This window comes from Helianthus annuus, chromosome 13 (assembly GCF_002127325.2).
Source record: "Helianthus annuus cultivar XRQ/B chromosome 13, HanXRQr2.0-SUNRISE, whole genome shotgun sequence".
NCBI lineage: Eukaryota > Viridiplantae > Streptophyta > Magnoliopsida > Asterales > Asteraceae > Helianthus > Helianthus annuus.
The window spans coordinates 103,194,544-103,212,448 of NC_035445.2; the positions used below are offsets into that span (position 1 = coordinate 103,194,544).

General features: G+C 34.8%; 3 protein-coding genes across 3 annotated transcripts; 1 reads left to right on the top strand and 2 right to left on the bottom strand.

Annotated features, from left to right (window-relative positions):
* Positions 1 to 3,403: 3,403 nt before the first annotated feature.
* Positions 3,404 to 4,597, top strand: LOC110901460 (vegetative cell wall protein gp1-like). The gene has a single exon (XM_022148288.1). The coding sequence runs from the start codon at positions 3,404 to 3,406 to the stop codon at positions 4,595 to 4,597; it is 1,194 nt and encodes a 397-aa protein (XP_022003980.1).
* Positions 4,598 to 5,323: 726 nt separating this feature from the next.
* Positions 5,324 to 10,069, bottom strand: LOC110898910 (nuclear/nucleolar GTPase 2). Its single transcript, XM_022145756.2, has 11 exons — positions 9,685 to 10,069; positions 9,432 to 9,565; positions 8,386 to 8,515; positions 8,079 to 8,236; positions 7,868 to 7,969; positions 7,681 to 7,785; positions 7,452 to 7,580; positions 7,157 to 7,297; positions 6,943 to 7,043; positions 6,126 to 6,183; positions 5,324 to 5,785 (listed from the first exon to the last, which is right to left on the bottom strand). The coding sequence occupies exons 1-11, from the start codon at positions 9,926 to 9,928 to the stop codon at positions 5,504 to 5,506; spliced, it is 1,584 nt and encodes a 527-aa protein (XP_022001448.1). The 5' UTR covers positions 9,929 to 10,069; the 3' UTR covers positions 5,324 to 5,503.
* A 6,462-nt stretch (positions 10,070 to 16,531) lies between these two features.
* On the bottom strand, positions 16,532 to 17,784 carry LOC110901459 (NAC domain-containing protein JA2). Its single transcript, XM_022148286.1, has 3 exons — positions 17,598 to 17,784; positions 17,231 to 17,511; positions 16,532 to 17,032 (listed from the first exon to the last, which is right to left on the bottom strand). Exons 1-3 carry the CDS (start codon positions 17,782 to 17,784, stop codon positions 16,532 to 16,534), a joined length of 969 nt encoding a protein of 322 aa, XP_022003978.1.
* Positions 17,785 to 17,905: the final 121 nt, after the last annotated feature.

Genomic DNA, 17,905 nt, shown 5'->3' on the forward strand with positions numbered 1-17,905 from the left:
ATCTTCCTCAAACAATCCCAAACCAGAAACTCTATCCCTTTAATCAATAAATTCAAACACCACAGTTGACGTTCAATGAAATTATGAGAGGGGTTTTGATCCTCTGAGGAAACCAAACTCAATGATGTATTGAAACATTACTGGTCTGCGATTTAACTGTTTTTCCGACGGGACGAGTACGAACTTCGGCGGATCCGGCGATTCTCCGATGTAAACGTTCGGATCTAAACGTTCAAACCCTAGTCGTTCGATTAGGGTTTCAAACACGATGGCGATGAAGGTTCTTATCGAGAGTTGAGTGGTTGGTTCGAAGCAGATGGGGGTTTCAAAACAGCAGATGGTTGTGGTTGTTGGTAGTCGACGACAAGTGGTTGTGGTTGTTGGCAGTCGGCGACTCTACGGAAAGTGGTGGTGCTGGCGGAAGTGAAGGTTGTGGTGGCGGAGGTGATGGTTACAGGTTATGGTTTGTGCGATGGTTGCAGGAAAGTGGGTGATGAAGTGAGGAAAGGTTTTTGTTTTTGTTATGCATACTTATATCAACAAAAAAGACAAAACAAATGGATTTAAAAATCAATTTAAATTCATATTTATAGAATTACCATAATACCCTTATCTTTAGTAAACATTTTAGACAGAGTTAGGGGCGAGGAGTGAAATGGAGATAAGTTAAATAGATCAAGGAGTAAAATGGCTATTTTTAAAGGATTGGGGCAAAACCGTTAAAACGACCAAACCACAGGGAGCAAAACAGAAGTTTACTCTTTATTATATAGGGAAAGGTTCATTTGAGAACAAATTTAATGAGAGAAGAAAAAGAAGAATGGGCATATTAGTAAAATGCTATTTCATTTATAACTCATTTCATTAATTTTTCTCTCTTTAATTAATTAGTCAACTAATCATTAATTATCCTACATATAACCTACAAAACCTACACATATAAAAAAATTTTCTACATATACCCTACACATTATAGAATTTTATCCTACACATTCGAAATTTATCTGACACACCTCGAAATATATCCTACACAACTCGTAATTTATCCTACACAACTACTAATTTATTCAACACTTTAAATTAAGTTGTTTTTTTAATTTGAAAAAAGTATATACATTTTGAAAAGGAGTTATAAATTTAATTTAGCTAGTTATTAAAGGGGAAGAATACAAATTAATGATTTATGTAAGTTTACCAATATACCCTTATATTAAAATTAACTACAAATATTAAATGAAGTAAAATGAAGCATTCTTATTAGTTGAAACTTCTTCTTTTTTCTTCTTACAAAAAAATTCTTCTCATTTGAGCCCTCCACTTATTATATATATATATATATATATATATATATATATATATAGTGTGAGGTTCATTGGGGAACACTAAAAAAGTGGGGAACAGTGGGGAACCGACTCAAACGAACTCCGACTGGACTGATTCCAGTGGCGTTGGAACCGGCTCGTCGAACCCTAACTAGGATCTCTTAACCCTAAACCCTAAATATATTAGGGTTTGGTTTTTAGGGTTTAGCTTTAGGATTTAGCTTTAGTGTTTAAGGTTTAGCTTTAGGGTTTAGCTATAGGGTTTAGGGTTTAACTTTACGGTTTAGCTTTAGGTTTAGCCTTTAGTTTTAGCTTTTAGGGTTTATAGTTTAGATTTTACGATTTAGCTTAGGTTTTAGCCTTATTTTTTAGCTTTAGGGTTTAGAGTTTAGGAGTTAGGATTTAGGGTTTAGGGTTAAGAGATCGTAGTTAGGGTTCGACGAGCCGGTTCCAACGCCGCTGGAATGAGTCCAATCGGAGTTCGTTTAAGTCGGTTCCCCGCTGTTCCCCACTTTTTTAGTGTTCCCCAATGAACCTTCCCCTATATATATATATATATATATATATATATATATATATTGAAATATATAGTTTATGTATATGTATTATAACCTTATAATGGGTAGAGTTCTTGTAAAAAGGGTGTGTTTTGTGAGAAGTGTAGGAAGGAATCTACACCCTTTGATCTATAATCTAATGGTTAAGATTATAATAGCAAAATTGTAAATAGTGTTTACCATTAAAATAATTATTTTTTTTATATTAAGGGTATAAAGGTAAATTTAACATTTTTAAATTCAAAATACCACATGCAAGTTTCTCTCATCTTTTTTAAACGTCAATAACTTTTTATATGTAACTTTTTTTTCAAAAAAAATTAAACCATAATAACGAGTGTTTTTTTTTTTTTTTTTTTTTTTATTATGAATACCATATTGCTAAACTTATGTAGAGAAAAAAATTTACGTTTTGATCGTATGTTTTAGTCCATGGTGTTTTGTGTATATTGTTTTAATTATATAGTGATTTAGTTTTACAGTAAAACATGATGAACATATATAAGACCCTATAACATTGCAAATACCATTTACATAACACCATAGAAAACAAGACGGAAAGATTGAATGTAAATGGTATTTGCAATGTTATGGTGTCTTATATACGTTCATGGTGTTTTACTGTAAAACACAACACCTTAAATCACTATACAATTAAAACAACATAGAGAAAACACCATGAACTAAAAAAATCCGATTGAAACGTAATTTTTTTTCTCTATATAAGTATAGCAATATGGTGCTTATATTAAAGATAAAAAAACACCCGTTATTATGGTTTAATTTTTTTTAAATACGTATAAAAAGTTATTGACGTTTAAAAAAGACGGGGGAACTTGCATGTGCATTGCATGTGAGTTTTTGAATTTTATATTTAATTGGGTTTTTTTGTTAAATTATTTAATTGTCCTTATCCTAATAAATTAAATAATGACATGTGTTCTCATCATATTCTTTCTTATGCTTCTCACAAATTTCATCTATCTTTTTACATGATCCTAAACCTATAATCATGAACCATCTTTATCATTTAAATTTTTTAATAAACTGATCATTTGGAAAATAAAACAAAAATCGGTTCACCAGTCAAAACCGAACCCTTAAACCGTCAAACTAGTAAAATCAGCCCACTAACCCAACCACGCCGATTTGGTTTCTTTAACCAATAGACTAATCACTGGAAACCTAAGGTATAAGCGCTTGAGTCATACAACTTAATACTCAGATTTAATAAAATTAGTCCCATATGAGAAAATGTTCTTTCCCTTTGTAATGCAATAATCTATTGTTTCATGATACAAAAAAATGAGATCTTATTATATGTGTTGTGATCCAAGTGTTGCCATGCAATATGGATGAGTTGGGTGGTTTCAAATAAACACACAAAATGCATGATGAGTATTTCCGGCTAACTTTCCGAAACAACACGAATGCATGTCATGTGTCTTAAGAGTCATTCACGTCTCAATCATACGTTTCACATATATATAAAGCTCGTTCTTGCAAGGTAAAATGCAACTGAAAATGGCTGCAGCAAGTGGCATTTGTGTAGGATTCTTGGTCTTGGTTTTGTGCCTTAGCCATGGCTCATGGTTAGGATCTGCGCGTTTAGTCGTCTCAGACGACTTCATAATATCCCAGTCTAAAATGCAACTTGGTGAAGAATCTAACCAAGATGCAATTGAACCTATCCCACCGAACAGCTTGCCGGGTACTGAAGCAGTTGATGAAAATAACATTAATAATCAACCGTTAGAAGTTGTACATGATTCTGCTTCGCCTATTTTGATTAGCGGCATTGATCAAAGTGATTGTGTTCGTCCTTTCGGTCGAGTTGTGATTCCAGGCTCTCGTATTCCGTGGGGGCAGGCACCGTCTTACTCTCCGGTCCAGCCTTATCCTTACAGTCCCCAACCGGGATACCAACCTAACCCCGCATGTCAACCAGCGTGTGCTCCTAGTTCTTGGTTTCCTCCCCAACCCCAACCGCAACCGCAACCCCAACCCCAACCTAACCCCGCATGTCAACCAGCCTGCGCTCCTAGTTCATGGTACCCTCCCCAACCGACCCCTGAATGCCAACCTGCATGCCAACCGACCCCTGAATGCCAACCTGCATGCCAACCAGCCTGCGCTCCCGCTCATTCGTGGTACCCTCCCCAAACTAACCCGGGATGTGAACCGAGCTCGTCTCCATATCCTAACCCTGAATGTCAACCCGCCTATGCTCCATCTCCTTCACCTTATTCACCCCAACCAAACCCTGAATGTCAACCGGCTCAGACTAACCCCGGGTGTCAACCAGCCCAGACTAACCCTGGGTGCCAACCAGCTCAGACTAACCCCGGGTGCGAACCGGCTCAGACTAACCCCGGGTGTGTTAACCCTGGATGTCAACCAATGAACTATCCTCCCCAGACTAACCCCGGGTGTGTAACTCCTGGATGTCAACCAATGAACTATCCTCCCCAGACTAACCCCGGGTGTGTTACTCCTGGATGTCAACCAGCCTACCCTCCTCAAATGGAACCGAGCAATCCTCCACTGCCTGCATCCTTCTATCCTCCTCGACATGAACCATATGATCCTTTTGGCCCTCGACTTGACGAACAAACCTCACTAGAACAAGAGAATAGTGGAAGTCCCCAGTCAAGTGAGGTTGAGATAGTAGCCGCTGATAAAGTCGAGGAGGGTCTGCCCCTAACTGAACAAAACTAATCTTATGGCATCACCTGGTTCTTAAACCGGTTGATTCAGACCTTTGTTATCCTGATTACAGAGTTTGAGATACATATAGTATCTTGTTTAACTGTAATTTATACTAAATAAACACAGAATGTTATGACTTATGCAATACTATACTCTTTCGGCTTTAAACTCTTTTAAACATATTGACAGAAGTGATAAAAATCATTTGATGAATCATTAACGAAAATGAGAACCAAGAATTCAATGTGGTCGTTAGATATAAAAAAATATTGTCTAGATTTAGTCATCGAGCTCGAGCTTTACATACAAAGCTCGTTTAGGAGCCAAAATGAGGCCAAACAAATTTTATATTATTATTTTTATATGTAATACCTACCATTTAACATTGGTGAGCCGAGCTTTGGTTCATTTAAGCTATCGAAGCGAGCTCGAGTCGAGCTTTTAGCTTGTTTAAAATTGTTCTCGAATTGCCACAAGCCGAGCCGAGCCAAACTCGAGCTCTTGGGTTTTACTTTTGAGCCAAGCTCGATCCCAAAATAGTAGGATCAAACTAAGCCAAGCTCAAGCTCGAGCCTCATAATAGCATGACAAGCAAGCTTGAGCCTAGTTGGGTGTTTAAACCTCTAGTGGCTCCGGTATTTAGTTTTACATGATGCCAAAGGGTCGAGACTAGAGAACATCTCCCTCCGGTATGACCCGAGACCAGTTCTTCAACCCGGGTAACAGTTATAAAAGTAGACCGACAATCAAACCGGTTTCACATTTTTATATAAGTATAGCTAACCGGGTAACAGTTAACATTTATAGAAAACTATTACAAGCTACTTTGATCAACTTTTTTTAAATTAAAACTCTCTTAAAATTACACGAAAATGCAAGCAATATCTTATCAAAATTTATGAAAACTGAGAAAATCTATGATTCTTCTTCATTTGACTCCCCCTTTAACTCATTCTCAGTGAAGAGATCCTCTTGAACAGGAACATCTTTAAGCTGCTGTGATGAAACTATATTTTTAATGCTTCTTTTTGCTGCTACTTCTTTGTTCTCATCCACATCTTTCTCTGCAACACTAGACTCTTCAGGTTCGGTTGCCACGTCATCTTGCTTCGGGGGTGGAACAAAGAAGGGTATTTTACCCCTCTGCCAATCATGTAGAACCATCTTTGCCGCAGTCATTAGATCCGGTTCACCTCCCTGTAAAACACGAGTAGGGTTTTATTCCTATAACGGATGACGTGTATGCATCAAGAATATGCTTTAAGAACTTTTGATCGAATGAAACATTTTCTTTTTAGCTGATTTTTTATATCTTAACACGTTTGAAACATTAAAGATAACCAACACCCAAAAAGTTAACGGGTCAAATTAATGAGTCAACAGACCCATTCTTACATTGTGCATGAAATAACTCATGCAATCAAAATTTGTGACAAAATGGATGGGGTTCATATCAGTTGACTTGATTGACTTTTAAGCTTTGACAATAGTATTTTGAAAATGAATAAATGAACTGAACTTAAATAAAAAATATTACCCTCAAAAGTTTGCCTGATAATTTGCATAACTGAACCAGAAAGTCATTCTCATCTTCCCTGTTATACGCATGCAAATAAATTTAAATTATGATTTGCGGTTACAGTTGAAGGGTAAAGTTCTTGTACAAATAATCTTAACATACTAAACATACAAATTGAAGGAAAACTCAAAAAGACAAGGTGGCATTTTTGTAATTATCAATAACTATCAAAGTTACTCTACAAATATACCTAAAAAAACCTAACCACTCCCCCCACCCCCAAAAAGAACCTAAACCCCCCACCCCCCAAAAACCTAAAAAAAACCTAACCCCCCACCCCCCACCCAAGCTAAAAACTAAACCCCCCAAAAAACCTAAAAAATAAAAAAAAACACACAAATTATTTTATTTTATTTTTTTAACATTTTTTATTAAAAAATCGCTACTTTTAGTAGCAGCAAAAAAAAAAAAAAAAAAAAAAAAAAAAAAAAAAAAAAAAATTTTGCTAACAAAATGTAGCGATTTTTTAATAAAAAATGTTAAAAAAAAAATTTGTGTTTTTTTAGGTATTTTTGGTTGTAACTTTGATAGTTGGTGGTAATTACAAAAATGCCACCTTGTCTTTTTGGGTTTTCCTTCAATTTGTATGTTTAGTATGTTAAGATTATTTGTATTTGATCTTTTGCCTACAGTTGAAATAATGTAGCAGACACAAGAACACAACAAAGAAAAAAATATTCGTCCCATGGACACTAAAAAACAGAGCGCAACTTTAGATCTATCGATTCATTGATCTTTCTTTATGGTGCAGATATTTAACATAAATAAAACATACCACTCTTTTATCTTGTATGCCCTTTCTAGGTGCTCTTTCTTGACACGTTTCAAGACTTCACCGATGTGCTCTGTAGCATCATGCAAATTTGTTACTCGCACCTGCAAATATAATATAATATAATTAACTACAAAAATGAAACAAAAGCATCTAGAAAGCAAATTCTCAAGGGGAAATTGAATAAATAGAAAAAATAAATCAAAGTTATACATACCACGCCCTTTAAAACAATATCGGTTTCTGTATCACTGCTGCCATAAACAACACCAGGGCAATCAATCAAGAATATCTTCTTTGTAAGCGTTATGTATTGCCAAACTTTAGTCTCTCCGGGAATTGGAGCCACCTTGCAAACCTTCACAACAAAAAGCAAAAAAAAAAGCGTTAGTTAAAAAATACAGTTATAAGTTCATGATAAAGTCATTGAACAAAACAAGATAACATTAGCATCAAATATTGCAAAAAGACGTCACATTGTGATCTCGAAACACCAATAAGAATAAACTTACATTTTTGGTACGTAGGGTGTTGATTACTGATGACTTGCCCACATTTGGGTACCCAACAAATCCAACTGATATCGCTTGCTTGTCACTTTTTAAGCGTGAAAATTGTCGCAACACCGACAGAAGAGAATTCTATAGACAACGAAACAATATATTACCATGTGGAGACTACAATTGCACAAACAATGCTTACACATTTATGAATAATAACTTAAAAGTTGCATTAGCATACCTTGCCATAAGACTTAGTAATGCTTGCATGAAACGCTAGCGTAGGATATTCTCTTGATAGTACCCTCAGCCATCCTTTTGTGACCCACGGTGGAGTCAAATCACACTAGCAGAAAAGTCAACGATCATTTGTAACTCAAGAGATGGGGAAACAAACCTCAAAGCTTACAAAAACAGATCATGGTTACCTTGTTTAACAATAAAATCATGTGCTTGTGTTTGCAATGCTCTTTTAAATGCTTCTCAAGATGGTAGCATCTTGTACCTTGAGGATCCCTAGCGTCCAGTACCTGTAATCGATAACAAAGTGTAACTATTACATGCTCACATGACATGACATGACAAGATGATTGCATAAATGTTCGATTAAACCGAGAAATCAGTTCGCAAACAACTAACCTGGATGACAACATCAGAAGAGTCGATGACTTTGTAAAGCTCGCCCCATATACGTTTACTTTGACCCTTTTCAAACATCGTGTGGCGCACAAGATCCCTGAATCCATCCACGTTTTCATCCGTCGGATCAACACCACCACACTTTTCTTCAAATGCATCTACAACGTTGGCACAAATGTTAGTATAAGCTTTGATCAACTAGCAATCCACTAGATGAAGTTACAAAAACATCTATACCATATTTTATTAACAAAGAACATTTTCTTCTCATGATAAACGAAATCACAAAGCTAGACAAATGGATTACCTTGAGAACCATCGGCCCTCTTGACTAACGACTCATAATCAGACGCCAGTAATCGAGGACGTTTCCTCTTCCCCTTTGGTCCAAATGCATCGGCAAATGGCTGGGTATCAAGAAGGTGAACTCTTGTTTGCTTCAAAAGGAAAACACCAAAATTAGAGTGATATGTATAAATCACATACTATAACGCGAATAGTTGAATACCCTAGTTTTAAAAAGCATGGAGTGCTCAGATGCGTTTTGATCTCAAAAAAAAAGCATGATGTGCCCGCATCTCGTATAGTCGTATGTGAGAAGTTCGATATTAGATAAATACCAAAACAATATTTATAAGCAATAATGTAACTTGTAAACTTCTTAAAACTAAAATATAAGACGATCTAATTTGTTCAAATAATTAAACCTATTGCTCAATCAAATTTGGAAATCTCAGGCTCAATGCAATCCATGGTCTAATTTGTTCACATATCGGTCAACTATGTTCCGCATCACGGATCAACTGCAGCAATGCAATCTCATCACCGCATCATGTGCATAGCGAATAACGTGCTCCTGATGCACGCATACTAAAACCAAGGCGTCTACAATTTCAAATCTTTCAATCTTGTTAGCTAATATATTTTAGGGGTGTTCACTTGGTTTTAAATAGCATGCCTTGGGCACAAGACACAAAAGTAGCTGCCTTGTGTACCAAGAGTGTTTTTATGCATTAAAACGTTGTATAATAGGATATTTGCCGCAAACATGTAGGTAAAATCATATAAAAACCGTTTTATAGCCATATTTCTGATAAGTGATGCTAAAAACCTATGGAATATATAAAAAAAATATAAAATCGCCTTGCGCCTCCGATACAAAAATCTCACTGCTTTTAGACTTCGCACTTCACAACTCGATTAAATCGAGTCGCTTTTGTGCGCTTCGTGCTTTTTAAAACCGAGGGTGTATATTTGGTTCAATTATCGGTTAATTCGGTTACGCCTTCAGATATGGCTAACCAAACCGATTAACCAAATAACAATTCACAATCTGTCATTTTAGCAATTTACCTTTTGATGATCATTCAACAATGACATAGGCAACTTCCTCTCCTTCAAGATAACATTATAATTACTCGACATTCTCGTCTGCAACTCTTCTCTAAAGAACTCAAGCTCCTTCTGATTCACAACCCTAGTGTTACCTATGAAACATATACATTAGCTCAAATTAGCTTCACGTCAACTGTCAATACTCACTTTCAAACACTCAACAAACCACATCCAACACTACCTACAAACAAAACAATACATATATACATACCGAACCAGCGGCGATCAGGTTGAATACGAGTCGACGGAAGCTCTCTCGACTGCAGATCGTACTTCAGGATCGTTCCTTTGGCGTCACGCTTCGGCCTCGTGTTGTACATCTTGAGGCGGCGAACGGTGGCGGCGGTACGGCCGGAGCCGCCACTTTTGTTCTTGTGTCCGGCATCTCTGTTGACGTCAAGTGAGTGCTTTGGTTTTCCGGATACGTTTACTGATTTCTCTCTCTTCTTCGCCATTTTTGGATGTGAATTGAAGTTTTAGGGTTTTGAATAATGGCGAAGAAGATGAGGTGAGGGGTGGTGGAGATGTTAAGATTAGGGTTCTGAGAGGTGTTTTTGTTGTTGAGTGAGTTACAGAAACAGTCCCTGGAGTATTTAACAAATGTCCGTACGCACCTGGTATATTGTGGTAAGTATAGGGATGAGCAGAGATGGTAAAAATACCCTAGCCTGACAGGAATATCTAAAATCCGAAGCATTTGGGATGGGTATATCTAATACCCGTCAGATATTGGATCAGGTATGAATAAGGAAATAAATATTTCGCAAGTATTGGACGGGTATGAGGTTAGATGATACCCTACCCGATTACCCGAAACTAGATACTCGTTTACCCGAAAACTTTTAGAATTAATATTTATTTTCCTTTTACTATAGTTTAGTAATGTTTCATTCTTCTAGCTTTATTATTTGAAAAAATGAACTTTTCATTTTAAATATATACTTTGATGGCATTATTCATATTTATATGCTATGAAATACAAAACTAGTTTTTGAAATTAATATTATAATATATTTACATTTTTAAATATGTGAAATATCATTACGGTGGTGATGATGATATCTATGTTATTTATCATAATTTAATATATTATATTTATTTTTTAAAACAAAAAATTATAAAAGAAAGTAATATATATATGGCAAATTGGATTTAAATAATTCCAACTTGCTCAATTTGGCCGATAATAATCCCAACTCAGTTATTGGCCGATAATAATCCGAACTGGTCCACTTTTGGCCGATAATAGTCCGCCGTTAAAAATAGCTTAACGGAGTTAAGCTTTTTTCCGAATTACAAACCGATGTTTTATGGATTTTGATCAGAACGAGGATTAGTGCTTAATGACTGTGCTAAATTACAATTAATTACTTGAATTGCTTCTGATTATTACCATACACATACATGTGCATCATATATTGCTAAATGTCATGTCATTATTTCATGAGAACTTTATTGACTCAAATGATGCACGAAGCACAGTTAGCACAGTTATCCGGCAAATCAGAAAAATGCTGACAGAGTTCAGTAGATAGACAGACGTTGTATTGAGACACAGAATGAGCCAGAAACCAAGTATTACACTAGTATGGTGTGTAGGAGAGTAAGGATCATAAAACTGTCTTCCTAGTGATAGTTTAAGTGCCGGAAAGTGCCTAAAACTTACATAAACTGCAGAATTCAGCAAAATTCAGCTTTTAAACAACTTAATATGATGCAAAAATAAGGTTAAATGGTCCTGAATGCTTTCCTAAGTGTCGGGAATCGAAACTGACATAAAAGGGTGCATAAAGCACACTAAACTGCGTAGTTTAGCACCTTAACGAACCGGTAACCAACCGGACACTACCCGAAACACCAATTTTTCACTAGAAACATTGTTTTAACATTACCAAGCTAGTTATGGTCCCCGAACATCATAACACATCATATAAATATCTAGTAACTTATAAACCTAACTAATACTTGAAATCTAGACATAAGCTAACTAATGGTTGGAACCTAGTCTACATACACCCCCCCCCCCACCTATAATCAGCCAACTAAGCATGGCCCACTCAAGATTTTATTTTGATAGTTTATTAGATCTTGTCTAAACTTTCCTAAACATAAAGACCAATGGTAACTAAGTGTTGGAGATTATAAAGACAGACCTAAAGTTCATAACCATTATTCTCACAACTCACCAACATCTCACACTTCTTCTCCCCTCTCCCTCTTTGATCTCGGTCGAACCCACACACCTCATCACCACCATCATCCAACCTTCTTCCATCCATTTCATTACTACTCAAAGGTGTTAGAAGCCGCATAAGGAAGCTTGGAGCTTTCGGAAGTTGAAGGACCTTCACCATTTGCTATTATCCATCTATTTTCTTCTCTTGATCATCCCTAGCCTTGAGCTAGTGGTAAGAACATTGATCTTACTATTTTACATCTTATATTAGTGGTTAAAAGATGTTACATAATGATAATCTTGAAGAACACCAAGAATCACAAGAAAGAAACTTGAATACATAAGAAATCTTGATGAATATGTGTTGTTATGCTTGATGATTATTGTTCATACATGTTTATGATGTTGAACACCATACGAGACTTGCTAGATTGTGATTACACGCATGATCTAGCAAGTGAGAGGATGATCTTGTGAATAATCAAGATGACCATCCTATTATGTGAAACATGAACTTGAAAACAAAGATGATTTTGTGTAAAATGAAGATGAATACATGTTATTAGTCTTGAACATGGATGATTTTAAAGATAGTTTTCTCAAGAAACCAAGTTTAAATTACAAGATTTACATAACTATGATTTTTAAAGAAACCAACAATGTTTTAGTGTTAAATCAAGTGTAGAAATATGTTGTTAACAAGAAAAAATTCAAGAGATTGATTTTAAGAAAAATCATTTTACAAGTTGTGAAATCTAGATTCTTCAAGAATGTAATTTATAAATAAATAACCACACTTTAAAGGGGTAACAAGGCTTACTAAGAACACTAGTAAGTTACTACAAATTTTTATAAATTTTCAAGTTCATAAAGTAGTAGATTATGCTTGCTTTTGGCAAAATTGGTAAGTGTAGGTTGTTTATTGTAGATTGTGGATTAATTGTGTTGATTTACAAAAGAAAAATGATATACCTTGAAGGTATGGAGACCTTCATTTTTAGGGGAAACTAATGTCAAAATTTTTCTAGAAATTAAACACTTAAAAAATATTTTTTAACAAATATTTACAAGTATATTTTTAAACCATAAATTTTCATACAAAGTTTGCCATAATTATTGTTACGAAAGTTACAAATATTGGAGGTTGGTTTTTATAAATAAAAGTGATTAAATATGTATTTAGGAAATATATATTTAGAGGACACCATGTGTGTGATTGTTTATATATTTTTTGTATTAGTTATATTATTTTAGGACTTGAAATAATATAACTCATCAAAATACCAAAAATTACAATCCAAAATATTACCAAAATTCCAAGAATATGAATATACAAGTTATGCACAAGATATTGGTAAAACCGAACTAAGGAATATAACTTACAAAATATTCTGAAAAAATCTATTCACAAGTTTATTTTGGTAAATAATATTTTGGACACCAAAAGAACAAAAATATGATTTTTACAACTACTACAAAGTTATAACATATTTTTGACAAGAAGAAAAATATATTATTCTTGGTGAATAAAAAATATGTATTTTCTTGAAATTAATAAAAGATGTATTATTTTCGGAAGAAATGTATATATTTTCTCAAACACACATGAAATACATTATTTTTGAGAGAGAATGTATTTTCTTAAATGAACTTGGAATATATTATTTTGGATGAAAAATGGGTTCATATATATTTTCTAAGTTAGACTTGGAAATATATTATTTTTGAGACTTGTAAGAAATTTATAAGTATTTTTTGCCAAGAAAAATTATAAATAATTTTTCTAAGTAATATTTCTCAAAATATATATTCTGGAAATGTATGTATGTATTTTTACTAGAAATATTATTCCGGAAAAATTAATACAAAATTAAGTATAAGAATACTTAGCAATTACAGGGAAATACGTATTCTTGCACGTATAAATACACTCCGGAATACGACACCAATACATGGCAAAAATATACGAGTATAAGAATACGAATACAAATACACCGATCCTTGGGAAGGATACACATGAATAAATACTTGAAAAGTAACAAGTTAAAATATGTTATTTTAACAATTATTCCAAAGTTTAATAAATATAATTGAAGTTAAAATATTTATTATTTTGACGAATAATTATATACTTGGAATAACTTTGATGGCACAAAGAAACGTAACTCAAAAATACTAAATAAGACCAAGGTCAAGGCACGACCCACCCGTCAATGAACCATAGTACGCATGTAGGTAGTCGTGCGTTCTAGAGGAAGCTTTGAGTTACATTGGATACGAAGAACGCAAAACTGTGAGTTCATGTTCCCCCTTTTGTTTAACTGTTTTCGTTTTATAACTTCGGGGGTGAAGTACATGTTACAAATGACTATGATTGCAAATGAATAACTAAGAAATGAACTGTTAGATCATGTGAATGGGTAGACGTTAACCTGAGACCATTAATCCTTTATAAGGACCAAGGGGCATGAGTGATAGATCTCTTTGGGTGTTGCGAGCCCCACCCATGGGTCCGCGAGTTGACCGCATGTGGTGACTATGTCGTTCCAGCTAGGAGGCCCGGTACGAAATACACAAAGGTTTCAGCCTTCCTGCACCAGTTCACACATGTTAATGTATTAGCTACACATTAATTGATATGTTCCTTATTTTCTTTCATACCAGGGTTTACAAAACATACATACTTACTATGATTATAAAGGTTTATTCCTACTCATATACTAAACACATGAACTCGCTCAACTTTTGTTGATGTTTTCAAACTACATGTATTTCAGGAATCTAAGTATGGATCTGGCGGGCGTAGAGGTTTCCGAATGTTGTTTGGAATAAAAGATGTCATCCGGTGTCGAATGGTTGGAAGTGTGTATCCTATCCTGGATAGGATACATAATTCAAAGCCTGGTTTTCATTAGAGTCTTTTTTCGAGTCCTTGTGGAACTCTATGACGATTTGCATGGTTTGTAATCTGGATTTGAAGTCTATGTTTGGATACTAAAACAATGATGATTGTAATGTTTTGAAACTCAATTTATGGATGACATTATAGTTTTAACATATAGATGTTTGTTATGGTTGAATGCAATGATATTAAGCAAGTCACACCAAATCACGCTTCCGCAAAAGACAGGGTGTGACAGTATCAATCAAAGCTACTAAATCTCTTTAATTCTTTTGTTTATCCTCATTTAGAAAGCTACTAAATCTCTTTAATTCTTTTGTTTATCCTCCTTTAAAAATAAAACGGTTACAATTATAAAAATAATATGAATATTCGTATTCTTTGAGATCTGACTCCAACCAATAACCTCCACATTGGAAAGTCACGGGTTTACTTCCTTCCATACCAATTGATCTTGGATTCATTGCCCGATTGTGATGCTTTTAACGTAAGAAAAAAATACAAATTCAAATAAGTCTTGTTCGATCAAGTTTTTTTTATCAATCTTATGTTCGATCTAGTTTTTTTTATCAATCTAAAAACACAACTAATATGTTTAGCATAAACATGGAGTAACAAATAAAGGTAAATTCAATCGAGTATTAGGAATATAGTTCTAAGAAATATATTATATTATTAAAAGTGATATGCTTTGTTGAGATTGAAGATTTTTAAAAGTATTTGATATAATTTTGAAAATCGAATCCATGATATAACAGAACATACTTTTAAAATATAATATTTGCAAAAATACATTTTAGATTAAACTAAAATAATAATTATCTATAAGAGATGGCCTAATATGATGACAAGTGTCTATAAAATGGTTTCTTTTATTATACAAGTATAGATATGAAGATCGAAACGGGTATACCCGATACCAGTAGGTATGTCCGATACCTGACGGGTAAATACCCAACCCATACCTGATGGGTAATAGGTCGGGTATGGGTATGGGATTAACCATACCCGGCCCATTATCATCCCTACACATAAGTTTATGCATAAAGTAACTAGAGATGCTCTTTATATGATGGCAAGGAAGTACGAATTTTGGTTTGCTTAATGACATGTTTGGATTGTAATATTATTATGCCTTATTCTCGGATACGTTATAAAACTATATTTCATGATTCGTGTTTATAATCTTATATGCTGACCATTAATTATTCAGAATCTAATCATCCAAACTTGATCTTAGACCATGGGTAATGGTTAATGCCCCTTAAGGGGCATGTTTTGTCACATCACCATCATAATGTTTCATGTAATGGTTAAGGTTTCATAATGTCCTTTCATTTATTAGTTTCCTAGTTTTTCCTCCTTATTGGGCATTATTCTAGAAATGCCCCTTACCCTTCATGCCCCTATAATGCCTATGAAGAATGGTGTAAGGGCATTATCAAAAATCTTTCACGCCCCTATAAAGCCCCATTACATATAGTCTTAAGTTCATCTCAATAATCAAGTTTAAATATCAAAATGTCATCATTTTTAAGTTCTTAACAAATTTTAAATATTATTTAATATATTTCTAAAATTTATACTATATTAGTATATTCAATTTTATCGCCTGTTCAAACAATTTTGTTTTTATTTTTATTTTATTTTTTTACATTAGGATGCCTTTAATCAGTTTTTAATTTTATGATCTAAATTTCGTCATGATTATAAACTAGAAATCACCCACCAAAATAATCACCATTATATATAAAAACAGAAAATAAAAAAAGCAAAGATTGTACTCTGGACTATCCACAATGTACCACTCATCCTAACCCAAACCATGTACACACACACATACACACACATATATATATGTATGTATGTATGTATGTATGTATCCCACCAAACTCCTAACTCTAGGTATTAACCCCAAAGTCCCACTAATTTACACTTAACCCCCTCTACTTATTTAACATTGCTTTTCCGGTTTCATTTTCATGGTCTATAACCCGAGCTGCTCTGGTGGGTTGGGTACCGTATAGCAAACGAATCCGTTGCATTGGAAAAACTTGGTGAAGTCAGATAAGTAGAGTTTTCAATCCTCTGACTTCGGATTCCCGTTTGAACTTCATCACCCAGCGACTTTAGTGACTTAACATACTTCATCTGGATGTTGAATGTTGAATCAACAAAAGACGAATTCGGTAGGTTGTTATTATCGATCGAATTCGGACTAGCGAATGCACCTATACTCAACCAGTCCTCCTTCTCTGATTCAAATTTTTGATCTTCTTCACTGAATGTCTTCACACAATGGTTGGTTGGAAAGTTCGAAAACTTATCGTTAGGGTGTGAATTGAGGACCTTGTCGAACGACAAGGACGACGATGACATTGCTGAAGAGTCATGGCTCTGCTTGGTGCTAGGACCACCAGAATTCATCATCCCAATTCTTGAATTCTTCTCGTAGATTCGGCAAAGCACCCAATCATCCAACTAGAAAACAAAACATAAGAGTGAGAGGCGGCTTGACTATAAAAAATAATTAATGATGAACAATAAATGCATGCCATCATGTTTTATATGTCACGATCTTGTGAAATAAATAGAAAATATGTATATAAAAAGTGCATTGATTTTAGAATTTGCTCAAGGCCCTGAAAAGGTTGAGCCCACCCTACAAATACCAAGGACTTCACGTAGCCTAGATCCGTTGTTATCCTCTGTTGAAGACTCGAATAACCAGTATTCGTGCATAATCCAGTTGGTTTTGGACCCTTTCGAAGCTTTAGCAATGTAGAACACCAATGACTTTTTAACTCCGACCTTCCGGATCCCCGACATGATCACCTTATCTGTTCCGGTGGCCTTCCAGTAACCAGACCCCACAACTCGATTAGGTTTAGTCCCGTTCGGGTACTTGCGGTCTCTCGGGCTAAAAAAGTACCATTCCATCTCGCCAAACATTGCCTTACCTACCACCAATCAACCAATTTCACAATCAATCAATAACATCAAAATGCAACAAAAAACAAATGAAATGTAGAGTCAAAACATTTACTAGGTAATTCCCATGGATTATACTTATACAAATCAACATCTGCGATTATTACAAGCCGAAAATTGTCACCGACGACTTTTGGAGATAGGTACTGTACTATAAGCTCCTCGTCGGTGGGGTCAAATCGGAATCCCGGCTCTAAACCCAGTTGAGTCACTGGGTCAGTCAATGGCACTGGTACAAACATTTTTTTGTCAGTTTACAGGTTATGAGGTGGAGAAAGAGTTGTGAACATAGATAATCAAAAAGGAAAAACCGAGTTGGTATTTATAAAGATTATGGAAGAGTATTAATGACAAATATAACCC

What these genes read in the sequence shown, in the direction of transcription:
- LOC110898910 (XM_022145756.2), bottom strand. Translation starts at nt 9,928, where the DNA reads ATGGCGAAGAAGAGAGAGAAATCAGTAAACGTATCCGGAAAACCAAAG. An exon ending in TGTTGAATGATCATCAAAAG is followed by an intron (nt 8,516 to 9,431) that starts GTAAATTGCTAA and finishes TTCCTTTTGAAG; the next exon opens with CAAACAAGAGTTCACCTTCT. An exon ending in GAGGGCCGATGGTTCTCAAG is followed by an intron (nt 8,237 to 8,385) that starts GTAATCCATTTG and finishes CCAACGTTGTAG; the next exon opens with ATGCATTTGAAGAAAAGTGT.
- LOC110901459 (XM_022148286.1), bottom strand. Translation starts at nt 17,784, where the DNA reads ATGTTTGTACCAGTGCCATTGACTGACCCAGTGACTCAACTGGGTTTA. An exon ending in TAATCCATGGGAATTACCTA is followed by an intron (nt 17,512 to 17,597) that starts GTAAATGTTTTG and finishes GATTGGTGGTAG; the next exon opens with GTAAGGCAATGTTTGGCGAG. An exon ending in ACGGATCTAGGCTACGTGAA is followed by an intron (nt 17,033 to 17,230) that starts GTCCTTGGTATT and finishes TTTGTTTTCTAG; the next exon opens with TTGGATGATTGGGTGCTTTG.
- LOC110901460 (XM_022148288.1), top strand. Translation starts at nt 3,404, where the DNA reads ATGGCTGCAGCAAGTGGCATTTGTGTAGGATTCTTGGTCTTGGTTTTG.